Genomic DNA, 21907 nt, shown 5'->3' with positions numbered 1-21907 from the left:
CTTATGGCAAGCTTGTTCATTGGTATAATTTTTTGCTAACACTCTCTAATGTAACTTGTTATCAGTTATCTTTGACATCACTTTGACATCACTTAGCTGCTTCCACTTTCTCCTTCACTGTCTAATCTAAACAGTATTCCTAATATCTATTCTGCCTGGGCAAGGAAAAAAAAGAAATTTGGAAAAGTTGGGGTGACAGTTCCTCTTCTTTGGTATTGATACAGGTGAACCAGGTGCCCTGGAAGCACATATCCGACAGCTGGACAAGGCCTTGGACACCAGTCGCTTCCAGATACAGCAAACAGAAAACATCATCCGTAGCAAGACACCTACGGGACCAGAACTGGATTCCACTTACAAAGGATATGTGAGTGTGTTTTGGAGCCTCAGTCAGATATGCACTCCTAGCTTAGCTTAGCTTAGCTTAGCCATTGAAGGAAAAGCAGCTGCTTCAGCAGAGCAATTAGCTGTGACTGCTTCTCAGACTCACTTGTGTGGTTACTACCCTTAACCACATGCTATTGTTGTTTATGTTATTCGTATGTTTACAATAGCATTAGAGGAACATTACTCTGAGGAATTTATTTTCCTATTACATTTTTGCAGATGTTTAGAAGTACTTTCTCACACATGCTTTTATCCATCTAACAATGATTGATATCCTTGTTTGAAATTCCTCTGGTTTTAAAAGCATGTTTTATAGCTTCAGGCACAGTATTCATCTTGCTAATGAATTATAAGCATGCATCATATAAGCAAGATTGCATGTATGGAATCCCTGATTAAAAAGCTTTGTTAGAAAAATTTTCTGAAATATAAATTATCTCTATGAAAGATAAATTTTTCAGACAGATTTTTCTGAAAGATAAATCTCTTTCAAAGCCATTCAAATAATTTTATTAAGGACAGAATTTAAAAATTATCTACCTGCATGCATAGTAGTATTTCCAAATTTAAGTTAATTTTCTTTATTAGTCTTCTAGTGTTTTTGCCATAGTGTCTTAAAATTTAGAAAAGATGGCACTTAAGACATCTAGAATGATTTGGCATAATGGTGCTAAGTTATTTCTGTATAACATATGCTTTAGGCCTTTATCATCTGAATATACTTTTTTTGTAGTGTCAGCGCAGGTCGTTAAATAATAGACCTTTTTCTTCACTTAAACTTACTTTTGGAAATTTCTGGAAGTTGCATTGTAATTCTCACTGTCCATACAATTAGTCCTGTACAGTGCATATTGAAAAGGAATATTTTGTTTGTTAACACAGATGAAACTGCTAGGTGAATGTAGTGGAAGCATAGATGCAGTAAGAAGGCTCGGATATAAACTAAAGGAGGAAGAAGAAAAATTTTCAGGACTCATTAACATGAACAGTACTGAAACACAAACAGCTGGTAAGTAACATGTAGTTCATTTGATGAGCAGCAATTATGGAAAGCAGCCCACAAGCAACGCTTTTCTGAATAAACACTTGGTATTATTTGCTGACATATATATTTACATGACTGTCTGTTATCATGTTCTGTTTAATTTTTTTTTAATAGGAATAATAAGTAATAGTAAGTATTCCTTGTGTATGCTGTATGAAGAGTTTAGGCATACAAGTCCATTTTAAGAACCCCTTAATATCATGAGGTATAACCCTAATCCTTTCAGGAGGTCCCTGTGGAAGCAATGTTTTTTTCTTTAAGATTTCCCATGAAAAAGGTTGCTTATATTGCTGTTCAAAGCACCTCGGCCAGCATTTGTTTCTTCTAATATTAGCTTTCACCTCTATTATCTGCCTACAGTAAAGAATTTATTTTCATCTGATAGAAGTATTCACCTGGCTAATTTTAAACATCAGCTGTAGAACAAGAGGCATTGGATTGTGAAAACATGGATTCCCAGGGAGTATAAAGGCACCATTTCCATTCTTAGCTTGATATGATAAACTACCCATATAGTCTCTTTTATATTTTTGTGGGTTTATATTTGTAAATTTTAAGTTGATGGAGTAATACAACTTGTCCTTCTGCCTCAGCATTTCAAGATAACTAGCAAGAAGAAATAGTCCCTTAATTATTTCTTTCTAGTGCAGGTGTTTATCCAATGCATCACTAATAGCTAAGGCAAATGTAGTGAGGTGTGACCATAGGAACAACTACCAATAAAAATAATAAACATCTGGTTAGTTAGATATATTAATATTTCTTGCCTGGTTTGCACTTATCTGGTAATTTAAGTTGTCTTTTTTTGCCAGCATAACCTGTTTTAGAGACCTGCATGTATCAGCTTAATTCTGCTCATAGAAATCTGACATTAAAAATCAATAAAATTGTCTGTGGACTGGAATCATCTAGGTTCTTCGTTCTTTCCCTCCAACATCACTTTCTTCAATCTAACTTAGTTTTTACAGTGGTTAGTGTTTGTGGCTTAGGCTTTTTACAGAACATTTTTTTGTCCTGAACAGTATTCAGTTTATGCAATTGTGTGTGTGTGTGAAGCGAGTGGGTTTTTTGGCTTTTGTTGAATTTGGTGTTTGAAATTCCAGGTGTAATTGAAAGATGGGAATTAATCCAGGCTCAAGCTCTAAGCAAGGAGCTGAGGATGAAGCAGAACCTTCAGCAATGGCAGCAGTTCAACTCTGACCTTAATAGCATCTGGGCTTGGTTGGGAGAAACTGAAGAGGAACTAGAGAAGCTCCACCGCCTTGATCTCAGCACTGACATACAAACTATTGAGCTCAGGATTAAAAAACTGAAAGTGAGTTTTATTTCTCTGTTCCATGAGTTAGTTACCTTCTAAAACTGAGTACAACAGGTATGTTGAAGACATTGCCAATAATTGCAGCTGGTTTCCTCCACATAGTGAGCTGCTGCTGGTAAAGTAGCTGGGAAAGTGATTTTCTGAATCACCTTTTGGAAGGAAAATGTACCACTGACTATCCAAATGAAGTTTTGGAATAGTAGTTCTGTAGCAATTCTGTAATTACAGAATGTACAGATAACTCCTGATTGCACCCAAATTGATGAAATTTTTTTAAGTGCCAAGTTAGATCAATTCTCTTCTACTCAAATGGGTAACAAAACAGCTGGTTCAAAAGAAATGCCTCATTGAGACATTACTACTTTGTGTGGAGGAATGAGATGGAGTCTAAAGGTGTTACAACCTACCCCATGTCACCAGTGCAACACAGAAAAGTTTGATGCCACTTTGCAACATTCCTTCTCTTCTTCTGTCATCTCAGGTACATCCAAATCTGAATGTTACTTTTTCATCTCTCTTGTGTATTCTACAGCTATAAAGATCTGCAAATGTGGTGGTCCACAACTTCTCATTCAGTTACTAGTATCTTACAAGCACGAACACAAAAATAAGTGACCCAATGTCAAAATGCACTCTGCTTCATGCCAGGGATGAGGTGAACAGATAGTAGAGGCTGTTTCCGGTGGTGGTCCGTGTGAAGCATGTCAGTGCTCATCTTCACTGTAATCCAAATATAGCTGCCATAAGTACTGCAAAGGTTGCTGTGACATCGTGCTTTTAAATAAATGCTGTAAAGTAGGTGGAAAACGGGACATTTCATGAGAATTCTGCTCTTATCTCACCATCTCTTTGAAAACCCATTAGTACCCTCCAAACCAACAGAGGTGGGGATTCTTTTGTGGCTTCCAATATAAACAAATCAGAGTTTTTATACAAGTTGTGCTTCTATAAATTTAAGTTCTTTGTACTCTTTGTATGTTTTTGTTTCTCTCAGTAAAAGATTTTATTTTAAATTACTGATGACAGCAAATTCCACTTGAAAATATGTTGGTTTTCATGTTTATCAGCAAAACTGAGAAGTGAGGGCAAAAGTTTTATTGTGAGCTAAAATACAGTTGTGCTACATCTTTAAGTTTTGTTGGACCTACTCTGTCTTTAAAATATCTGAAACATGAGCCAAATCTTTAAAATTCAACTTTGACTTCAGGCTTTCAAGACTTTACAAGTTTAATTGGCTTCATCTTGTTTATGCTTACAGTAAAATTTTAGTTGGTGTTAAAGAGTGAACATTTGCAGAGTCACAGAGTGAGCCCAGAAACATCATATCTAGAGTAAAGGGACTGTCATTGGTGCCTTTCTGCAGCTGCTGGTGGCAAAGCATTGCAGTCTTGTGGTGTGCTCTCTACTTTATGTTTCTGAAAGTCACGATTTACCAATTTCCATTCTTTCTTCCCCTTTGTCTTACCATCAAGGAGCTGCAGAAAGCAATTGATAACCGCAAAGCAATCATCTTGTCCATCAATCTGTGCAGCTCAGAGTTCACTCAGTCTGACAGTGAGGAGAGCAAGAAGCTCCAGGAGCGCCTGTCTCAGATGAATGTGCGCTGGGAGCACGTGTGCAGCATGATCGAAGACTGGCGCAGCTCCTTGCAGGATGCATTAATACAGTGCCAGGTCTGTATCGTGCCTATTTCAAATTGTCAGGAGCCCACATACTGAAAATATAAACCATTTAGTTACCTGGTGTGCTCACGATCCATCTGAAACTTGCCTGTAAAAGCTAAAATACAGCTTTGGTGTGGGTTTTTCTCAAAGCACTCAACCTGTGCTTCCTAAAACATGGATTTACACCCCAATATTTACAAAATTTGTCATCTCTGGAATAGTATTCTAGTATTCTATTGTATATTTCTTGGAAATATACAATTATTTTATTTAGCTAGTAGAATGTGTCAGAGGATAAATTAAAAACCTGAGTTTGACTGGAATATTCTGCTACCCTGTGAAAACCATGATTCATCATTTGTAGGATTTCCACGAACTGAGCCATGGCTTGCTGCTTTGGTTGGAGAATATTGACAGAAGAAAAAATGAGATTGTGCCCATCAATCCAAATCTGGACTCAGAAATACTGCAGGATCATCACAGACTTCTGATGGTAGGATTATAATCACCCTTTTCTCTCCCAAAACATATCACCAGGAAAACATCTAATCAGATTTCTCTTTCTTGTGAGGGTTAGCACTGTACATTGTGTGCTAACACAGAGCTGTGAGACCAGCGTCAGTGACTGACTTTGCCTTGGTAGGGAACACCACTCATTTTCCTTAGTAGCACATGTGATTTTAAAACTCAGGCAACTACTAGGCTGCTCTATATCTTCCTGTCAGATTAGCAATTTATATTGCTTCTCTTTTTTTTCCATTTCTTTAAATTAAAATGTTGAGTTTTGTGAATTCTACTTCTTTTTTTTTTTTTTTTTTTGACTGGTATTAAAAAAAATTGATGCTTGCCTTGGCAACAGCAAATCAGACGTGAACTGCTGGAGTCTCAGTTGAAGGTGGCATCACTGCAAGATATGTCTTGCCAATTGCTAGTCAATGCTGAAGGCAAGGATTGTCTTGAAGCCAAAGAAAAGGTACATGTCATTGGAAACAGACTGAAGCTGCTCTTGAAAGAGGTCACACGTCATATTAAAGACCTAGAGAAAATTCTAGACATTTCAAGTAGTCAACTGGTAAGTCACGTCTTCTATTCCTTTCTGTTCACTGCGTGCTTCCTGCTCTTCCGACTGCCTTTCTCTGATCATTGCTATTGGCTGCTCTGTTTCTGTGGTTTGCAGTGCTTATCAAGATGGGATAAAGTATTCTTAAACCTCATATTGTAAATATCTCTTCTGATATGGGGGGGGGGGCGGGGTTTAAATTCAGTATTTTTTTTCTATTTGGTGTAGCAATTACTGAACTTCTTGGTTTGTTTACCCTGCCATTACTGAATCAGTCAACTGGCAAAGTATATGAGATAATTATTCCAGTAGCAGTACTGAAAATTATAGTATGTCAGTTTTCACTGGAAAGGAAGTTAATGCACGCTCTGTCAAAGAGAGAATAAAAAGCATAAAATAAATTCTGTAATAGGGTAAGGAGTCCCTTATATGTGCCTCTTAGCCTGTGAGCCATAGTCCAAATTTTTTCCAGTTGCTGTATGTCTCAGGTGTTTGAGAGGGCATTACACATATGTCTGCCAGCAGTGACAGATACATAGTAAAGATTTCAAGGCTCTCCTTTAGTTCACTTTTTTAAAGGACTTAGATTAGCAGTGTGCTTAAAGCACAAGAATTCAGCTCTTCCCTCCTTTTAGTGGATTTCTACCTGTTTAATTAAAATCTTGGTAGTACCAAACTTTTCTTGTAGTTCACAGCCAATAAAGAACAACTGGTTTTTCCCCTGTATTGACTTCGGTGGAAAATGTGTCACCTGAGCAAAGAAAGTTTTAACTACTGTTTGCTTTTCTTCTCCTTTAGGGCTGACAGAGAAAACATGCAATGCCTTAGTCTTTTAAAATTTGGTAACAAAATTTAGCTGCTTTATTTTGTTGGGCTTGGAAATAACTTTGTTGGAAGTTCACTCGGGATAATTTTTCCAGTTTGCTTACCTGTACAGCTAGTTGCTCTATTTCTGAGCTCCATTCCTTCTGACCTATAGGAATTGTCCTCATGGTCTTCTGATGAATTAGACACATCAGGCTCAGTGAGTCCTGTATCTGGAAGAAGCACTCCAAGCAGACAGAGAACGGTAATTTAATGTAATTTATATTCTTCCACCACTTGGATGGGAACTATACATATCTACAGCAATTCTAGCCAGCTGGAAGTCACCCCTTCCCACTTGTTAGGAAAAGAAATGGCATAAACCAAAAGGAAAACACAGCTGCTTTCCCCTACCCTGCTGCATATCCCATCCCGCATGAATCAGAAGTGGTAAATACTATCTGAAACCAGGGCTGTCAGTGTGGTTGGTTTACCATGGTATGGCATGTCGTGTCTCTTGTATTTTGCTCTAGTGATGGCAGCACCCCAAAGTCTGGTCTTGTCTGGTATAATCAGTCCTCCATTTCTGTTTGGCCTTCTCTTCAGAGCTGCTTCATCAAGAATCTCAATAAGTTCTTTTGTCATTTCTGATGCAGGTTGCAGATGGTCTTATTGAGACTTTGGATGAATGGCTAAGTAGAGCTGAAGGGCACAAAAACATTATTCAAACCAGCTAGTTGTGCAGGACCTAATAAATGGCTACAGTGGCAACTCTGGAGTTGTCCATTTACATCGCTGGCACAAAATTCAAGAAATATAGCAATACATGCCTAATACTTAACACTTCCATACTCTGAGCCCAAATTGGAACTGCTATTATTTTGTCTTTTTCTGCAATTCTATTGGTTGATTAATTTGCTTTTTTCCTTAGTTCTTAAGACAATCAGATTGGTTTGGTTTTGTTTTGTTTTGTTTTTCCATTTGCACTTTTTTGTACAGCCTCTTGAGTTCTGTCTTGATAAATCTATGGCTCTTGGAATTAATTTATTTTTTAAATTTTTGTTTACATTCACTAGTTTCCTTTTAGATGCTAGTATGAGAATGTAAAGGAATACTGGCTTTTCCAAAGGAGAAAGAATATAAACCATAACATTTTATTTCAGAGGTCAATTCTTTTATCTTTTAAATTTAAACATAAATAATTTCTAATAACTAATAATATCACAGTTGTAACTGAAGGTTGCCTGACCATTACAGGAAATGGAGAAGTATTTCACCATAAATCTTTATCTTGAGAGCATGTAGAGTTGTGATAGGTTTCATCTTAATATTTTCATAAGGATTTGTCTGTCTCTATTTTACTACTGTTCATATATGTAACTACTCTTTTTCTTTTTTTTTCCCCTTCATAATTCATAGCTAAGTTTTATGATTCCTTGGGTCTAGTTTTCAAACTTCTGGGTTCTGCACCCACACAATTTGAAGACTAAAGTGATACTAAAATGTTTAGTATTTCAGTGCCAAATATGCTGATACTAAATAAATAAATACTAATACAGAAGAAATACAATCAGGATTATAAATATCTAACGGCATTAAATAATCCAGCAAATAGCTGTAAGTGCAAGAATGCCCTTATTTGGCCTTCAAAATCATGGTGTGTAGGAGAGGCAAAACTTGCCAAAGGAGGGTCTTGGACCTTTTTTTCCTTGAGAGTATTAATTTTTCTGCATGTGCATTTTTAAATCTATTTATTTTTCCATATTCAACTTAATAAGATGACATCTATTTCATATTACATATTATTTGGACTAAATTTCTAGAGACTTTTTCTTAAACCTAGAGCTACTGTTCATAAAAATAATGTCTAAACAGTTATTTTTGAATTCACTCTGTATGTACCAATAATTTACACAATCAGCTAAGTGCAAAGAAAAGCCAGTTTCCTTGGTTCATGGGTATTGGTCATTTCATTTGATTTTTTTTTTTTTTATGTTTCCTTTGCTGCACTTTTAATTTAGTTTCATCAGTAGCTTGTCTTTATTTGCCTGGACTGAACATTCTTCTTTCTTTACCCCCTGTTCATTGCAAACAGCCACGGGGCAAATGTAGTCTCTCACAGCCTGGACCCTCTGTCAGCAGTCCACATAGCAGGTACCTTATTCTCCTGGTTTCTGCACTCTGTTCTAGAACGCCAAGAGGATGATAGAAATTGGCCGTGGTTCCCCTCAGTCCTACTGACTCCATCAGGAGTGGTCAGGACTTACACTAGTGGTAACTTCCCTTTTGTTAATCATTCAGCAAAAGGGACTTTCAATTACTTCAAATTCTTTGATAAATAGAGACACAGGCTAATCCTTGGACAGCTGCAGCTTTTGCTTCACAGAAATCCCATGTAATTAATGTTTATTTTTCATATGCCTGATCAGAATGAGTGTGTGTTTACACTCATGATATTGAATGATTATTTTATTTTGGTGTGATTTAAGAGGAATGCTATTAAGTTCATGGCTAACACTTTCTATGATCCTCTTTACCTCTAGATATTAAATTAAGGCAGGTAATAGGCCAATATCATATTCTAGAATTTGCAAAACCCACAGATCTGGATGAGACATACTAACATCCTTTTCTTTATTTATTTATTTCTTTTTTTCTTCTTTTTTTTTTTAACTTTTTTTGTTTTTCCCTGAAACGTTTTGTTCAGTTTGTGGGTTTTCAATACTTTAGACTCAAAACTAAAAGTCAGAATATGAGACTCGGGATCACTTTCTCTCCCCTCCTCAGACGAACTGCAGTATAACATGCTAACACTGCCATGGTTCACCCAGTGCTCGCATCCCTGCATTGCTCCGGGAGCAGCACTGCCCATCTCTGTCTGACCAGTAGAGAGCAGGCGTGCAGCTACAGCTTCTTGCTTTCCACGGTGTCTCCAGCAACCTGTCATCTCTGCAGCTAACAGTGCTTCTGCATTCTTGTTGTTGTCAGTGTGATGTGTGTACTTTCACTCTTTCACTAATCAGTTTACTAGCCTCTACAATTATGAAGTTAAAATAAAAAAATAAAAAGGAAAGGAGCAAGCCAACGTGTATAAAGGGGACATTTTTTGCTATTCCAGTGTCTTACACACTGCTAAAATAATCAGAAAGTGTGATTATGGTATATTTGTTCTTATTAAATCTAATAATAAATCTCATATAACCTAAATCTCATTTATTCTCTACATATCAAAAATTAACTTATTTGTTTGTAGAGTCAAAGATTCTGTGTTGGAAAGAAGAAAATGCAAAATTAAGTAATATTTTTAAAAAACAACTCCTGTTAGAGTCAAAGAAAGAAGTGAACACTAGATTTAATAGATTAATTTAATACAGTGATTGAGCCACAAACAAGCAGACAAAAAAATACCTTAAGAGTATTATTTTTTTAATGAGCATAATCAAGATTTTATTCTCATTATAAATGAAGTAAAGAGCAAAATTACTTACCATGTCGCCATTTACATAAACACTTCTTTTAAAAAGTTTGCTTTACATGTGTAGTTAGGGACTGTGAGTAAAGTGGCATAATTGCAAAACCATGTAACAAATAGAACAAGTATCTTTTATTGCTACCACATGCACTAAGCAGCTGCCTATTTTTAAGGATTTTTTTCCTTTGAAACAAAAGGAAACCACATAGAAAATAGGGGATATATGTAAAATCCATCTTTCTGTCTTATTTAAAGAGAAAGGGAACTAATTATTCAGCTCCAGTCTGTTATGAAGCTTGGAGTTTTGTTTCTCATAGGGAGGAAAAAAAAAGGGAGGAGAGGGGCTTTACTCTGCAGCCACTAACAGCGAGAAGGAGGGGCGATGTCTTTGACAGATCAGCACGCTTGCACTAGCACCATTGTACTCAAGGAACACGTTGTGTGCGCTTTTCCACTCTCCTGTGTAGTCAGACCACTTCTGCCAGCCTTCTGAGGTTTCTGGTTGTAGGTGCGAGCCCCTGGCGCAAAGAGCAGCTAGCAGTGTTTGGCAGCTTTGGGATCAACCCCTGTCCTACCAGTGGCATTGCTGTGGCAGCTTCCAGATCAAGGCTTTCCGGCACTGTTTATTAACACATCTTGTAGCAGCACAACACAATGTTCAATTTGTCATTCAGACAAGCATGGAATATGAATGAGTCACTGCTGAATAGGAAACTTAATCAAATGCGCAAGCCAGACAGGTTGTGGTTGATGTATAATGTGCTTTTAAGGGATAATGCGGTACAAGCTGTCACTGTGTTCTTTAATATTTTGACATGCCTCTGATCAGAGTACTTTGTGTTTGATCTTGCACTGGATCAGCAAACCCTGTTAGAGTTTAGTATAAAGGAGAAATAAAGTCAATCCCAGAAGGTTTATCACACAAGAAGTTGTGAAGGAAATTTTATCTAAAAAATTAGAGGGGCCATGCTTTATGTATAGTAAGTGTTATTTCACTTTGCCTTCTCCATTATCACCACAAAAAGACAAGCATATATAGTGTGATGCTAAGCAAGGTTTAAACTAGCAGGATTAAACTAGCAGAATTAAACTCGACATTACACTGTGGATTTAACCTGAGTCTCATCCAAGCAATACTAGTAATCGTGTACTAGGTGGGAAAGAAAATCAAAGAAGCACTTCCTCTTTCTTCATCAGTTTCATTGAGCTGTCATAAGCGTACACCTGGATCTTTGCCTGTGAATTTTTTGAAGTCATTAAAATTTTAAAAGATGAAAATAGTGGTTCCGTTTGCTCAGGGGTGTTTACATTGTTTCTCTTGAGCAGCTCTATTCAAGTCTTGGTGCCATAGTGCCAAACTCCATTTCCTGCTCTCCCCAAGCATCCCCAAATGACTAGTGGATCTTTAAAGATCACTTGCTGTTCCTGGAGCAGGCCAAACCACATCACTCTTTGTGCAAATTATACTCATGTCTACACAGTAGCTCAGACACAAGGCTTGCATTTGGCTTGCCATGATTCTTTTCCCAATTATCTCCCTCACTCAGGGCTTTTTACTTAATTATCATATAGAACTGTTGCTTCTTAAACTTATTAGATTCACTCACTTTTTTTCTGTGCAAGAAGCCAATCCTGTCTGGTATTTGCAAAGACCTTCAGCATCTGTCATCATAGAGATGAAATTTACTATTCTTAAATTTTGTGTAGTAGTCTTTTAATAAAGATATTAAATTAAGGCCCATTCTTGATTAACTGCAGTAAATAAAATCCTACTAGGCCATCAGTGCTTCTTTCAGTGTAGGCCTGTTTTCCACATTCCATTAGTCACTTAGCATTAAATTAACTTTATTTATTTCTATCAGCTTCACTTGAACGATAAATTCCTTTTTGAAAGCTTTCAGATGCTTACTGCAATACAGGTTGGTTACATCAACCGTATTTTCCTTGGGAAAAAAAGTAGCAATCGTCTTTACAAAAAGGTTCCCCACTGAGCTGAAATTAAAGTTCGCTTTGACCGTCCTATCTATAGCCTGGTAAATTAGCTTCTCCTCTCTTGAAATGCTTAGAGAAGAGTTCCAATATCACTGACATTACAAACTCTCAAAGTAAGGGTAACTGTTGCTTGCAGTTATATTAATATATAAAATTTATTGACATGAAGAAGCTTACTGTTGGCCAGGACTGCAGCTGTGCTTCCCTCTTTCATCTGCTAAGTAGGAATTGTCTACTGGAGTGAGTAGCAGATGGCCCTACCTCTTTTCCTCCTCACAGTGTGACAAATGGTGGAGCAATCAGAAGAGACAGCTAAAGAGACAAGCTCAAGAACAGAAATTAGATTTTTCTCCAAAGTGGCACAAAGTGCTTCAGCTTTCCTCTCTCCTGCCAGGCTAAATAGGTGTTCTGTCCTTAAAAATACTGAACTTTTTTTATTAACAATGTATAATTTTAACCATCTCTCCTTAGCAAATCTATTAAACCCTCTAAAATGGCCCATTCCATTTTGCAGACAATTATGTATATTGCAGAGGTGTGCCTGCCATAAACACAAGCAGTACAGCACTCAAAGTTTTTATAATTCCACCTCTGAAGATGTTTTTGTAATATTTCATTATTTTCTTTTTGCATTGTTTCCATGCAGTATTATTCTTCAATACCCTACTTCACTGCAGAAAATATGGTTTGCTGTGGATTGTTCTAGTTTTTGAAAGTTTGTGTTCCTTTTGCGATCAGCCATGCAAGCTTAAAGCAAGAAGTGCTGGATCGTGCTACTAATAGGAAAAAGAAAAGAAAAGCCAGAAAGGAAAACTTCACTACATTTTGATTCAGCTTTTTGGAAATTCCCCTTCTGACACCCAGTGTTGCCCCAGAGTAATTCTGGGACAATGAAGAAAATGACACTTCACTCATTATCAAACACCAGTTAACAGCTGCAGAAATGTTGTCATTTTTTGCTTTGGATTAACAACATTTATACAGTGAGAGCCTTGTAAATAGGTAGGCTGTGCAATCAAATACTTGGAAGATAATTAAGCACTCTTTGTTCCCTTTGTTCCTGCCTCAGTCCATTAACTTTCTGTCTTGGCATTCTCAGACAGTAGAAGTCCTGATCTGATTGAGCTTTCATATGGAATGCTCTGGTGCTGTTTCATGTGACATGTCCTTTGAATATCTTTTTTATAATATGTGATCCTACATTATGCGATAAGCATCTCTCCATCTGGGCTGCAATAGTGTGGATTCAGACAACACAAGATCTGGTATTTTGATCATCACTGCTTTCTGAGATATTTAGTTCAAGCTAATAATTTAGCATATCTGCTAAAAGAGTGTTTATGTATCTGTTGGCCACCTGAACCTTACGAATTTTGCCTGGCTTTGTTGAAGTCCTCATAGTGGGGTGCTATACATATATGAACAAGAAAATAAAATAATCCCAAGCACAGAAATAATTATTTTCTGAACATGTGCAAAGGGAGCCCATGCTAAGCCTGACATTGTTTTGAAGATGGTATTTTCATTTTTGGATGCTTCTTCACTCAGATTCAGATTTATCAGGGAGACAGGATCAAAAGAAGAAGGGGAAGTCAAAGAAACACTAAGGAACCATCAGCCCATACTTACTTTACTGGGGAGCATTTGACTGCAGCCAATAAGCCTGATTTCCCACATCTCCTTATGAAAATTTTCATCTCTTAAACTCTAGGAAACCATAGATTTTCTGAGGCCCCATGATCATAGGAACTATGCAAATGTATTTTAGTAACATATGTGAGACAAAATTCATGATCTAATGTCCTAATAGCAGAGTTCTTGAAGCAAGTTACTTGAAGGCTCTGAGTTTTTTGACTTTTTGGCTTGTGCTGAAAGACAGTATTTTCCCATGCCATTTAATTAGCACACTGAGACCATCAGATTTAATCTTTCCTAGTCACTCTTGTAAGCTCTTGACAGTTTCAGTCAACAAGAAAAATGTGAAATTTATGTCTTAATCTTTCATTAAAGTAAGAGAATGGATTTATGAAGTGTCCCTTTGAAAATATTTGTGTTAGAGCTCTACTGCCTCTAGATGTGATAAGTATATGTGCTTTTTCAAGTTAGATCCATCAACAGAAGGGAGAAAATCACTTGCAAGGTGATGGTGTCAAGTCAGTTGAGCAGATAGAATTAAACTGCTGATTCTGTGCAAGATTCAAAAAACAATGTGCTTTGTAGAAAATAAGTCCCCATTACCTGTATCTTGGTTTATTAATTGGCAGAAAATGATGTCACTGAATCTCAATGCATTATACCCTCATGGATACCTTATACATAACAAATGTAGAAACCTCTAGAAATCAAATGCAACTGGCCATTTTAAACAAGAAGGCCCACTTTTTTAGACAGCATGCATTAAACAAATATGGCAGGTATGGCCCACCTTTTATCTTCCCCTTTGCTATAGCATAGTGCTGTAAGTAGAGAGTCTCCCCCATAAATGATAAAGGGGCTGTGGGGTCACAAAGCCCCTTCTATTGTGATCATTTGGTGTTTTCTTACCCAGTCTAGAAATCCAGGGTCTCTTAAAAGTGTTAGGGGAATAGCATGTTCACTGAAAAATACCTCTGCAGTTGTCAATCAAAGTCTGTGCAAATTGTAAATCGGCCTTCAGGGGAGGTTGAGTGCCCAAGGGCAACCTCTGCTGTGGTAATGTTTTAGTGTATTCAACTGCCCGTCTTCTTTCCTCAGGTCCACAAGAGGTGGCTCAGGTTCCTCCCCTTCTGAGGCTGGGCCAGTGTGGCGGTGCCCATCCTTCTTCCTCAGAGTCCTCAGAGCTGCTCTGCCACTTCAGCTCCTCCTGCTGCTCCTGATCGGGCTGGCCTGCCTGGTGCCCATGACCGAGGAGGATTACAGCTGTGCCATGGCAAACAACTTTGCCCGCTCTTTCCACCCCATGCTGAAATACATGAATGGTCCTCCTCCATTGTGAAGGAGACCTGTGGGCCTGTGGGACAGCAGGAGACCTTTGCTGGAGTGCTGACTGAGAGCAAGATGGTTTTAAAGGGTGACAGGGCTCAGCATGGCAGCTTTAGCTGTCTGCTGTAGCCACTCCTGTGCCCGTGTCTTTCTCTGCTGGCACTCCACTCAAAACGCATCAGTGTATCAGTATCAAAGTGCAAAATGTATTACCTGAGTAGCATCATTTCAATACTTGCATCCTGGGTACTAAGGAGGATGCAATGTATGTGAGGGAAACCTCTTCTGTACAGCTTTTGGGATCTTTTAGCCACTTTATATCCAGGTCATTGCCCTGTACTATGCATAGCCAAGGACTTGATACTGTAGATCCTTTCCTGTGTGCTGCTCCAATTGACCCATTAGCCAGTCTTTGTTAAATACCCTCTCAGTATCTACAGTATACAAAATAACCAATGCTTAAGGAATTTTAGAGCATTTGTAACATACAATTTTAAAGAATCTTGTATGGCAATGTATTATTCCCTGTGGTTTCTGTTTCAGGCATGGTGTTCTAACTTTTGCTTTGGATGCACAAGGTGTAAATCTGAGAAGCACTTTTTTAAGGTTTAAAAAAAATGGATGTAATAATTATAATTGCAGAAGTTTTTATGAGGAAAAAATGTTGAATGTCAAGTTGAAAAACAACATATTTATGTATGTACAGTTTGCTAAGCCAAGTTTTGTTTGTATTGATTTCTTTGCATTTATTATAGATACCATAAAATATTTTGTCTACGTGCTTTTTAATGACAACTATGGAAACCTCTAAGTTTAGAATGAAATATGTATGGTATAAAAAAATAGAAGACATCCATATGCACTTAAAAAAAGAATTAAAAAAATCTGTAACAAATTAATAGCATTAGGTATATGTTTGAATGACAAGATCTGGAAAATGACAACTGGCAGAATACATGGGAAAGTATCACATTAGAAGTTGTGCTTATACTGAAAGCAGTACATGTATTGGATTAATGATTCATCACTTCAGGTTTTTTTTCACTTTTTTTCAAACTGCTTCTTCTCAAACTTCCCTCTCACCTGTGTGGGTTTTGGTTTTTTTTCCATCTAGATTTCTGTGTATGCACTCATGTGCGGCCTTTGACAATTGGGGTTGTACCGATCCACACTGAAGCAGATTTTTTTCTGGTGGGAAACTTGATATTCTGATATTCCTGATATTCGCCATATCAGCTCAATCCCAAGATAGATTTTTTTATATTTTACCCATCATTATTTTAGTGGAATAGGCCCAAAACATAAGTGTAAATAGAAGAATAAGAGAACAAATTGAAAACTCATTAACTTTCCAGAACTATTGCAAAAACTTGCAGTCTACTCAGTGGCACTCTGCCCAGCTTAACAGTCAGAACTCAACTTTGAAAGAACAGAATTCTTCTTAATTATGAAAAAAATGGCTCTAAGTTACTGCTTTTTAATAAGTTGGAGGAATTTGGAGCCATGACACACACAATATGAATTTTTCTTCTGAGTTAAGTGTTTTTTGTTTTGAATATATTGGCTTGTGTGACAGAAATAAAAAGCCAGAAAAAACTACAAGAACATTAACTGATGTTATGTAAAATTACTTCTTGGCATGTCATCTTTTGAGCTGTTATGAGGAGAGAGTGGTCAGAGGTAGGGAACCACAAGCTGAACTCCAGCATTTGGAAGAGCCAAATAAAGCTTCCTTTTCTGATAAGTGTAACATTCACATTTTTTTGAAAAGGATTTCATATGTTCACAAAATATTTTCAATGTCCGAGACACAAGTCTGGACTGACACAAGTATGTGTTCTTTTCAAGGCTGAGTTTCCTTCATTGCTCTTCAGAAGTTAGGCTAGGCTAGATTAGTATTTGTAATCATTCTTAGTAGACAAAGATAAGGAACACACATTTGGGCTACAAGGAAGAGCTGTTGTTTACCAAAGGCCTGACATACTACATAAAATTGACCTCTCCTCTCTTTTCTGATATTGTCTATTTTGCTGCCGTAATCAATGTTAATCAGTGCACCTACATGAAGAATTCAGTAGCTTGCTGTATCAATTACTCTAAGTTGGTGCATGCTTTAGACATCCTTTCATCAGCCAGTCTCTGAGTCTGCTGGTTAATTTTGTGTTGAAAGATATTTTTGCTTTCTTTTTAAAAAGCACTGTAAAGGGAAAAAAAAGAAAAAAAAAAAGACTAATTTAGGGAGGCATAAGGATCTCAGCCTCATTGTCTCCTGTTTTCCAGGAAGTAAAGAATGTGGAAGTGTAGCCCTTTTAATTCAGTGCATTTTTGGCTGATGATTACCTGGAGTACACACATGCACTGACCTCCTCTGCCTTGCTGATGAACTGGTGAACAGTGTTCCTGTTAAGCTTTGCTTCTTTCCAGCTGTTTCAAAGTAAAGTTTCTTGCGTTCATACCTTCAAGCTCTGATCTGTAGCCATAGATCTGACTGTCAATGTACTGGGAGTTGATGTAGAGAACTTTTTTTTGCCCCCAAGGGATCTGCTCACACAAAGCAGTCCTCCCAGTGAACAGCAAACTCTCTACAATGCCTGTGAATAAGGCAGTCACAGATGGTGATGGAGACCCATTAGAAAAATTTCATAAACAGGAAAAATGCCTGTTTGTAAATCCTAAATTTCCTATTCCTTCAAGGACAGGAATGTCAGTCTGTAAGCTGATGTGTCAAGAGAATCACAGACTATTTGCATCACCAGGTTAGAGGGTCCTCTGTGTGCCACTTTGGAATTAATGTTTTTGATACTTTAAGTCTCAACTCAAAATCAGCATCAGACCAGTTAAAGTAGTTTGAGCAATATGCTCCTGCAAAAGGAATTCTAGCCATGAACCAATTCCATTATACTTCACATGTGATTTTGCAGAACTGAATCTTGATCCTAAAAACTGACACAAAGAAGGCAAAATGTAAATAAGTGGGAAGGCTCTTCTCAAGTTCCATCCCAAGAGCACCAGTGACTCGGGAGTCTAATTTGACTTCAAATCCCCATGAGATATCAACATATGCATTTATCACCACAACATGAACCAGACTGGATGGGGCAACTGTAGGGGGGAATAAATACACCCAGAAAGTTGTCAAGCATTGCAGCCAGTGGCACTAGCCAGATTGGCAGCCTGGGCATCTTTCTCATCCTGATAATGGGATGTTAAAACTCTCTTAAGTGCATAAGTTAGAGTCTGAGATGCCCTCTCTCTGTGATAAGGTGGCAACCCAACACCTCTCCTCTTCCTGAAATGTCACCTACTTGGGCTCTGCAAACACAAGGGCTGATTTCTGGGATTCACCTTGAGCTTTTGCTGCAAGGCATGATGAAAGGCAGCAGAGGAGCTGCTGAGCTCTGTGTCTGTATTGGCATTGTGTGTTCAAGCATAGAGAAATAGACTCTGCCTCTTGGGGGGAGCTCAGGTCATAATTATGTTGCATTTTTTTCCATTTTCTACAGTAGGTAAATGCAGTAGCTTCTGTAGAAGTGTAATCATCCCCCCAGCTTGACATACCTTGCAACTCTGAACCTTGCTTATTAGCTTGTAGGCGTCTCAGAGCTAGTGAGTGTTTAAAGGTAACTGTTTGCTCAGTGACTCCAGATTGTAGTATCAAGGCTCTGTGCCATTATGCTTTTATTGATAATAGTGAAAATAATGAGCACAATTTACCCTGGACTGCCTGCATCTTTTTGTGGAGCTTAATTTGTGGATCATGCTTTGTAAAATCTGAAGGCACTTTTGCAAAGTGATATTTAGAGACATTTGACAATGTTAGGAGTACAGATAATCTCAATTTGACAGAAGTAGTGTGTCCTTATTCCTCATAGCTGTGAGCATGTTGATACACATTCCCTATTCCCCACCCTGCTCCAGCAGTGATAACAACTTCTTTCTGCAGCAGATTGATAGTTCCTCACCACTGGTTTGCCACCCTTCTAGCTTTGTGAACGCCTTGTAAACAGTATTGCTCTCTCTCCAACTTTAGAATGTTTTTCTGCATATGGCTATTGAACAAGAACAAAGATGCTGGGCTTGCTTATGAGCAGTCATCCCTGGCCCTCAGTCGTGTGTTTTTTGTGGTTAAAAGATCTGTTTACAACTGATAGCATCTCTCAACATGCTCATCATCATCATGTGCATCTGAGTGGATATGTCTGTGTTTTCAAAGGCATAACAGACACTGGTTGCTCACAGCCTTCAAACTACAGATGCTATCAAGACTTAGCAACTGTAGGAGGATTCTGAGAAATAAGAACAAGTCAAGGAGAAAAAAATGTAGATTCTAAAGCAATAGAAACCATTGACCTGCTCTCTTTCTGGAACTTACCGTATTTTATTTGGTGTTTAAAGCAATAGATTACGAAAAGGAAAAAGGCAGAATAGTGAGTTTTGATTTAAGCTGAGTGGTTTGGCAGCAGTCAAATGCAGAATTCATCTAAAGCAGTATTTGTCTAAACTGAGGGGGAAAGGAGAGTGCAGAGAGGGATCTTTTGGGTTATGTGTATTTATAGGCACAGAGTTCCCCACGTAAGGGAACTTGTCTGGGCATTGGCTAAGTGGTTTTAACCTTGGCAACATGTTGTGAAATGCACTACAGCCAGCTAAATTCTATTGTTGTTACCCTGTTTGGCCGTAATTAGACCCAGAGGGACATAGGCATGAAACCTGTATTTGGGAGAAGTTGTGCAGTGGTATAATATTAAGAACATTAGAATGTTCTAATAATATTCCCAGATAAATAAATAAATAAATAAATAGGAATTATTTAGAAAATTAATTTGTCTTCCCAGAAAGGAGTAGATAAAGATCTGTGAAACAAGATAAAAGGAAATTAATAACTGCTAGCTGAAGCACTGAAGATTTGTCATAGACTATGGCCTGGTTAAGTAACAGAAATCTGAATTTTGTTAGATGATGGCTCTAAAAGTGAACAGGAACTGAAGGCTGTAGCATCTATTGTTTGGTGCCACCTAATATATCATTCTGGAAATAAATTGGTCAAAATTGCTTTGTCCAAGTACGAATTTATTTAAAGATCTGAGACACAGCAAATGGATTGACCATAGTGATGTCTGAATTACACTGACACATTTAACTTTTCAGAAAGACGGGATGCTTTAGGAAAGTATTGTCCATTTCTTGTATCAAAGGTGTCCTTGGTGAGGGGGGAGAGGTGCACCAGAGAGCTCTTCTGGTCAGGGATCATGCAGATGTGGATGTTGTTTATACACAGGTTACTCAGATCAAGCTTTTTTTTTAATTTGTTTTCTGGCATGTTGTAATTCCTGGGAGACTGCTGTTATGGATGTTGAAATTGTGGGTTTTTCCATTCTTTTGTTTTTAGAAAGGATGTTTTAAATAACAGCTGGAATTAAACCTACCAGAATCCACTTTTTTATGTAAGTGCTCACAAGGCTATCCAAGAAGTGGGACATTCATGGTTTTAGTATTTTTTTAATAAAAAATTCAGAAATTGTCTGATAAGCTCTCCTGGCCATAGAGCTGCAGGTTAAAACATGGTTGCAATTTTGACTCCTTTGCTAAACTTGAAGTATGGTGCAGGCAGATATGCAGACTGTGGGAGCAAGGCGGGAAACAACTACTGGAAGAAAGTGTGGTGCTGTAGCATTTTGGTTGAGATAGATAGATAGATAGATAGATAGATAGATAGATAGATAGATAGATAGATAGAAGACATTACTGAACCATAGTTTCTTTTCCTATTTTCAGATTTAATGTAAGCAAAAAATAATCCTGCAAGGGCAGACTGGAATTCAGTCTTTCCTGCTTTCCTACAAATGGCTAAACTTTCAAACTTATGTGCTCTGACTCTTACCACAAAAAAGACAGCACTTTGCTCATCTCTAGAGTATGTTAATACTTGTTTATCTTTCCATAGATGACACAAGTTCTGAAGAGGTGAGTGAAAAATAGATTTACTTCTTGTCAGATTCTTTTTTGTCTTAGTCAGTAGCATTCAGTCTTTATCTGTAAAGAAACTAAATACCTTGGTCCCAAAAGTGTAGCAAAATCTGGCTAAAAAATGCCTGAAAACACATCCTTTCCTCACATGCACATTTTCCATCTATTTAAAATTGTAACATTCTGAAGTTATGCATCAATGTGTAGGAATGGAAGACAGCAGGACATAAATTTCGTATCACCTGTATGCCTGCAGAAATGAAGACATTAGCAGAATGACACCTAAATACCACAGCACAGAGTTCTTAAAGGGACATGAGAGCTAGTTAGCTTTGTTCCTTTGTTCCTGCTGAGGTAAATGCCAAATGTTATTATTTTGATGGTCAATTTTCCTGAAGACTTCATGACCATTTTTACACTTGGGCCTTTGTGTCTGCAGGATGCCATGGTGAAGGGTAGTAATTGGAGCCTGGCTGGGCATAAGAAAAAACACATACACAGTGCCCTTCCCTGGGCATTCTTTCTATGAGAGGACTCTGATGAATGCTATTTTATATGTTTGGATTTTCCTCTCCTCTTCACTGTGTCAGTGGTGGAGACAAGCAGTGTAATGCAGAGGTAGGAGATATAAAACTTTATAGCTTAAGAAACTGCTGCTTCATGGGGCTTTTAATGTTACAATATCTAGATAGGAGAAAAACAATAAAAAATTATCATTTAATTTTGAGGAATAAGCTTGGCCAAAAGGCTTTTAATGAGGGAGGGTGCCCCACTGACTGAGATCACCAAGGCTTAGCCCATGAAGAAGCTGTTATCATTGCCTTATGAGGATTGCCTGAACAGAAAAGAAAAGCAGTCAAACATGTTCTTTGATTGTGCCTTAACTATGTCTTACCCATCTAATTAGTTAAATAGAATAAAATATGCTAGAACAAGACAGGTGTCACTTACATGTCAGCAAAGAGAGAAAGAAGGGGTGTGGGGGATGCCAATGTGTCCAGCTGTGTGCATCTATATAGGATTCCCTGTGGGAGCTGCTCTGTAAGGTGCTGTGTGTGCAGTCGGGGAAGTGAGGGCGATGGACTCAGGAGTTTTAGCTGCAAAAGCTCTGCAATTAAATAGAAAGGCATGTCCTTCCTCTATAATTTCTCAAACGTCTTCACCCAAATGATGCAAGAAATTGGGAATGAAGCTGGAGTCCCAGTTGGCTCCTGACTATTGAAATGCGCCCTGCCTG

General features: G+C 37.8%; 1 protein-coding gene across 35 annotated transcripts in view; it reads left to right on the top strand.

Moving 5' to 3' along the window:
• SYNE1 (spectrin repeat containing nuclear envelope protein 1) overlaps positions 1 to 19755 on the top strand; it is a 290639-nt gene extending 270884 nt beyond the window's left edge. For 34 of the 35 annotated variants that reach the window (XM_085576560.1, XM_085576559.1, XM_085576556.1 and 31 more), the window contains 9 exons: positions 225 to 367; positions 1270 to 1396; positions 2536 to 2747; positions 4223 to 4423; positions 4779 to 4907; positions 5274 to 5486; positions 6454 to 6543; positions 8374 to 8432; positions 14476 to 19755. In XM_085576560.1, coding sequence (XP_085432686.1) covers positions 225 to 367; positions 1270 to 1396; positions 2536 to 2747; positions 4223 to 4423; positions 4779 to 4907; positions 5274 to 5486; positions 6454 to 6543; positions 8374 to 8432; positions 14476 to 14716 — 1415 coding nt within the window. In that variant the 3' untranslated portion in view covers positions 14717 to 19755. The remainder of the gene's footprint in view (positions 1 to 224; positions 368 to 1269; positions 1397 to 2535; positions 2748 to 4222; positions 4424 to 4778; positions 4908 to 5273; positions 5487 to 6453; positions 6544 to 8373; positions 8433 to 14475) is intronic. The other variant, XM_085576584.1, reaches the window with a different exon arrangement.
• The last annotated feature ends 2152 nt before the right edge of the window (positions 19756 to 21907 follow it).

This window comes from Lonchura striata, chromosome 3, assembly GCF_050655825.1.
Source record: "Lonchura striata isolate lonStrDom1 chromosome 3, ASM5065582v1, whole genome shotgun sequence".
Taxonomy (NCBI): domain Eukaryota; kingdom Metazoa; phylum Chordata; class Aves; order Passeriformes; family Estrildidae; genus Lonchura; species Lonchura striata.
This window is presented reverse-complemented; position numbering and strand designations above follow the sequence as displayed.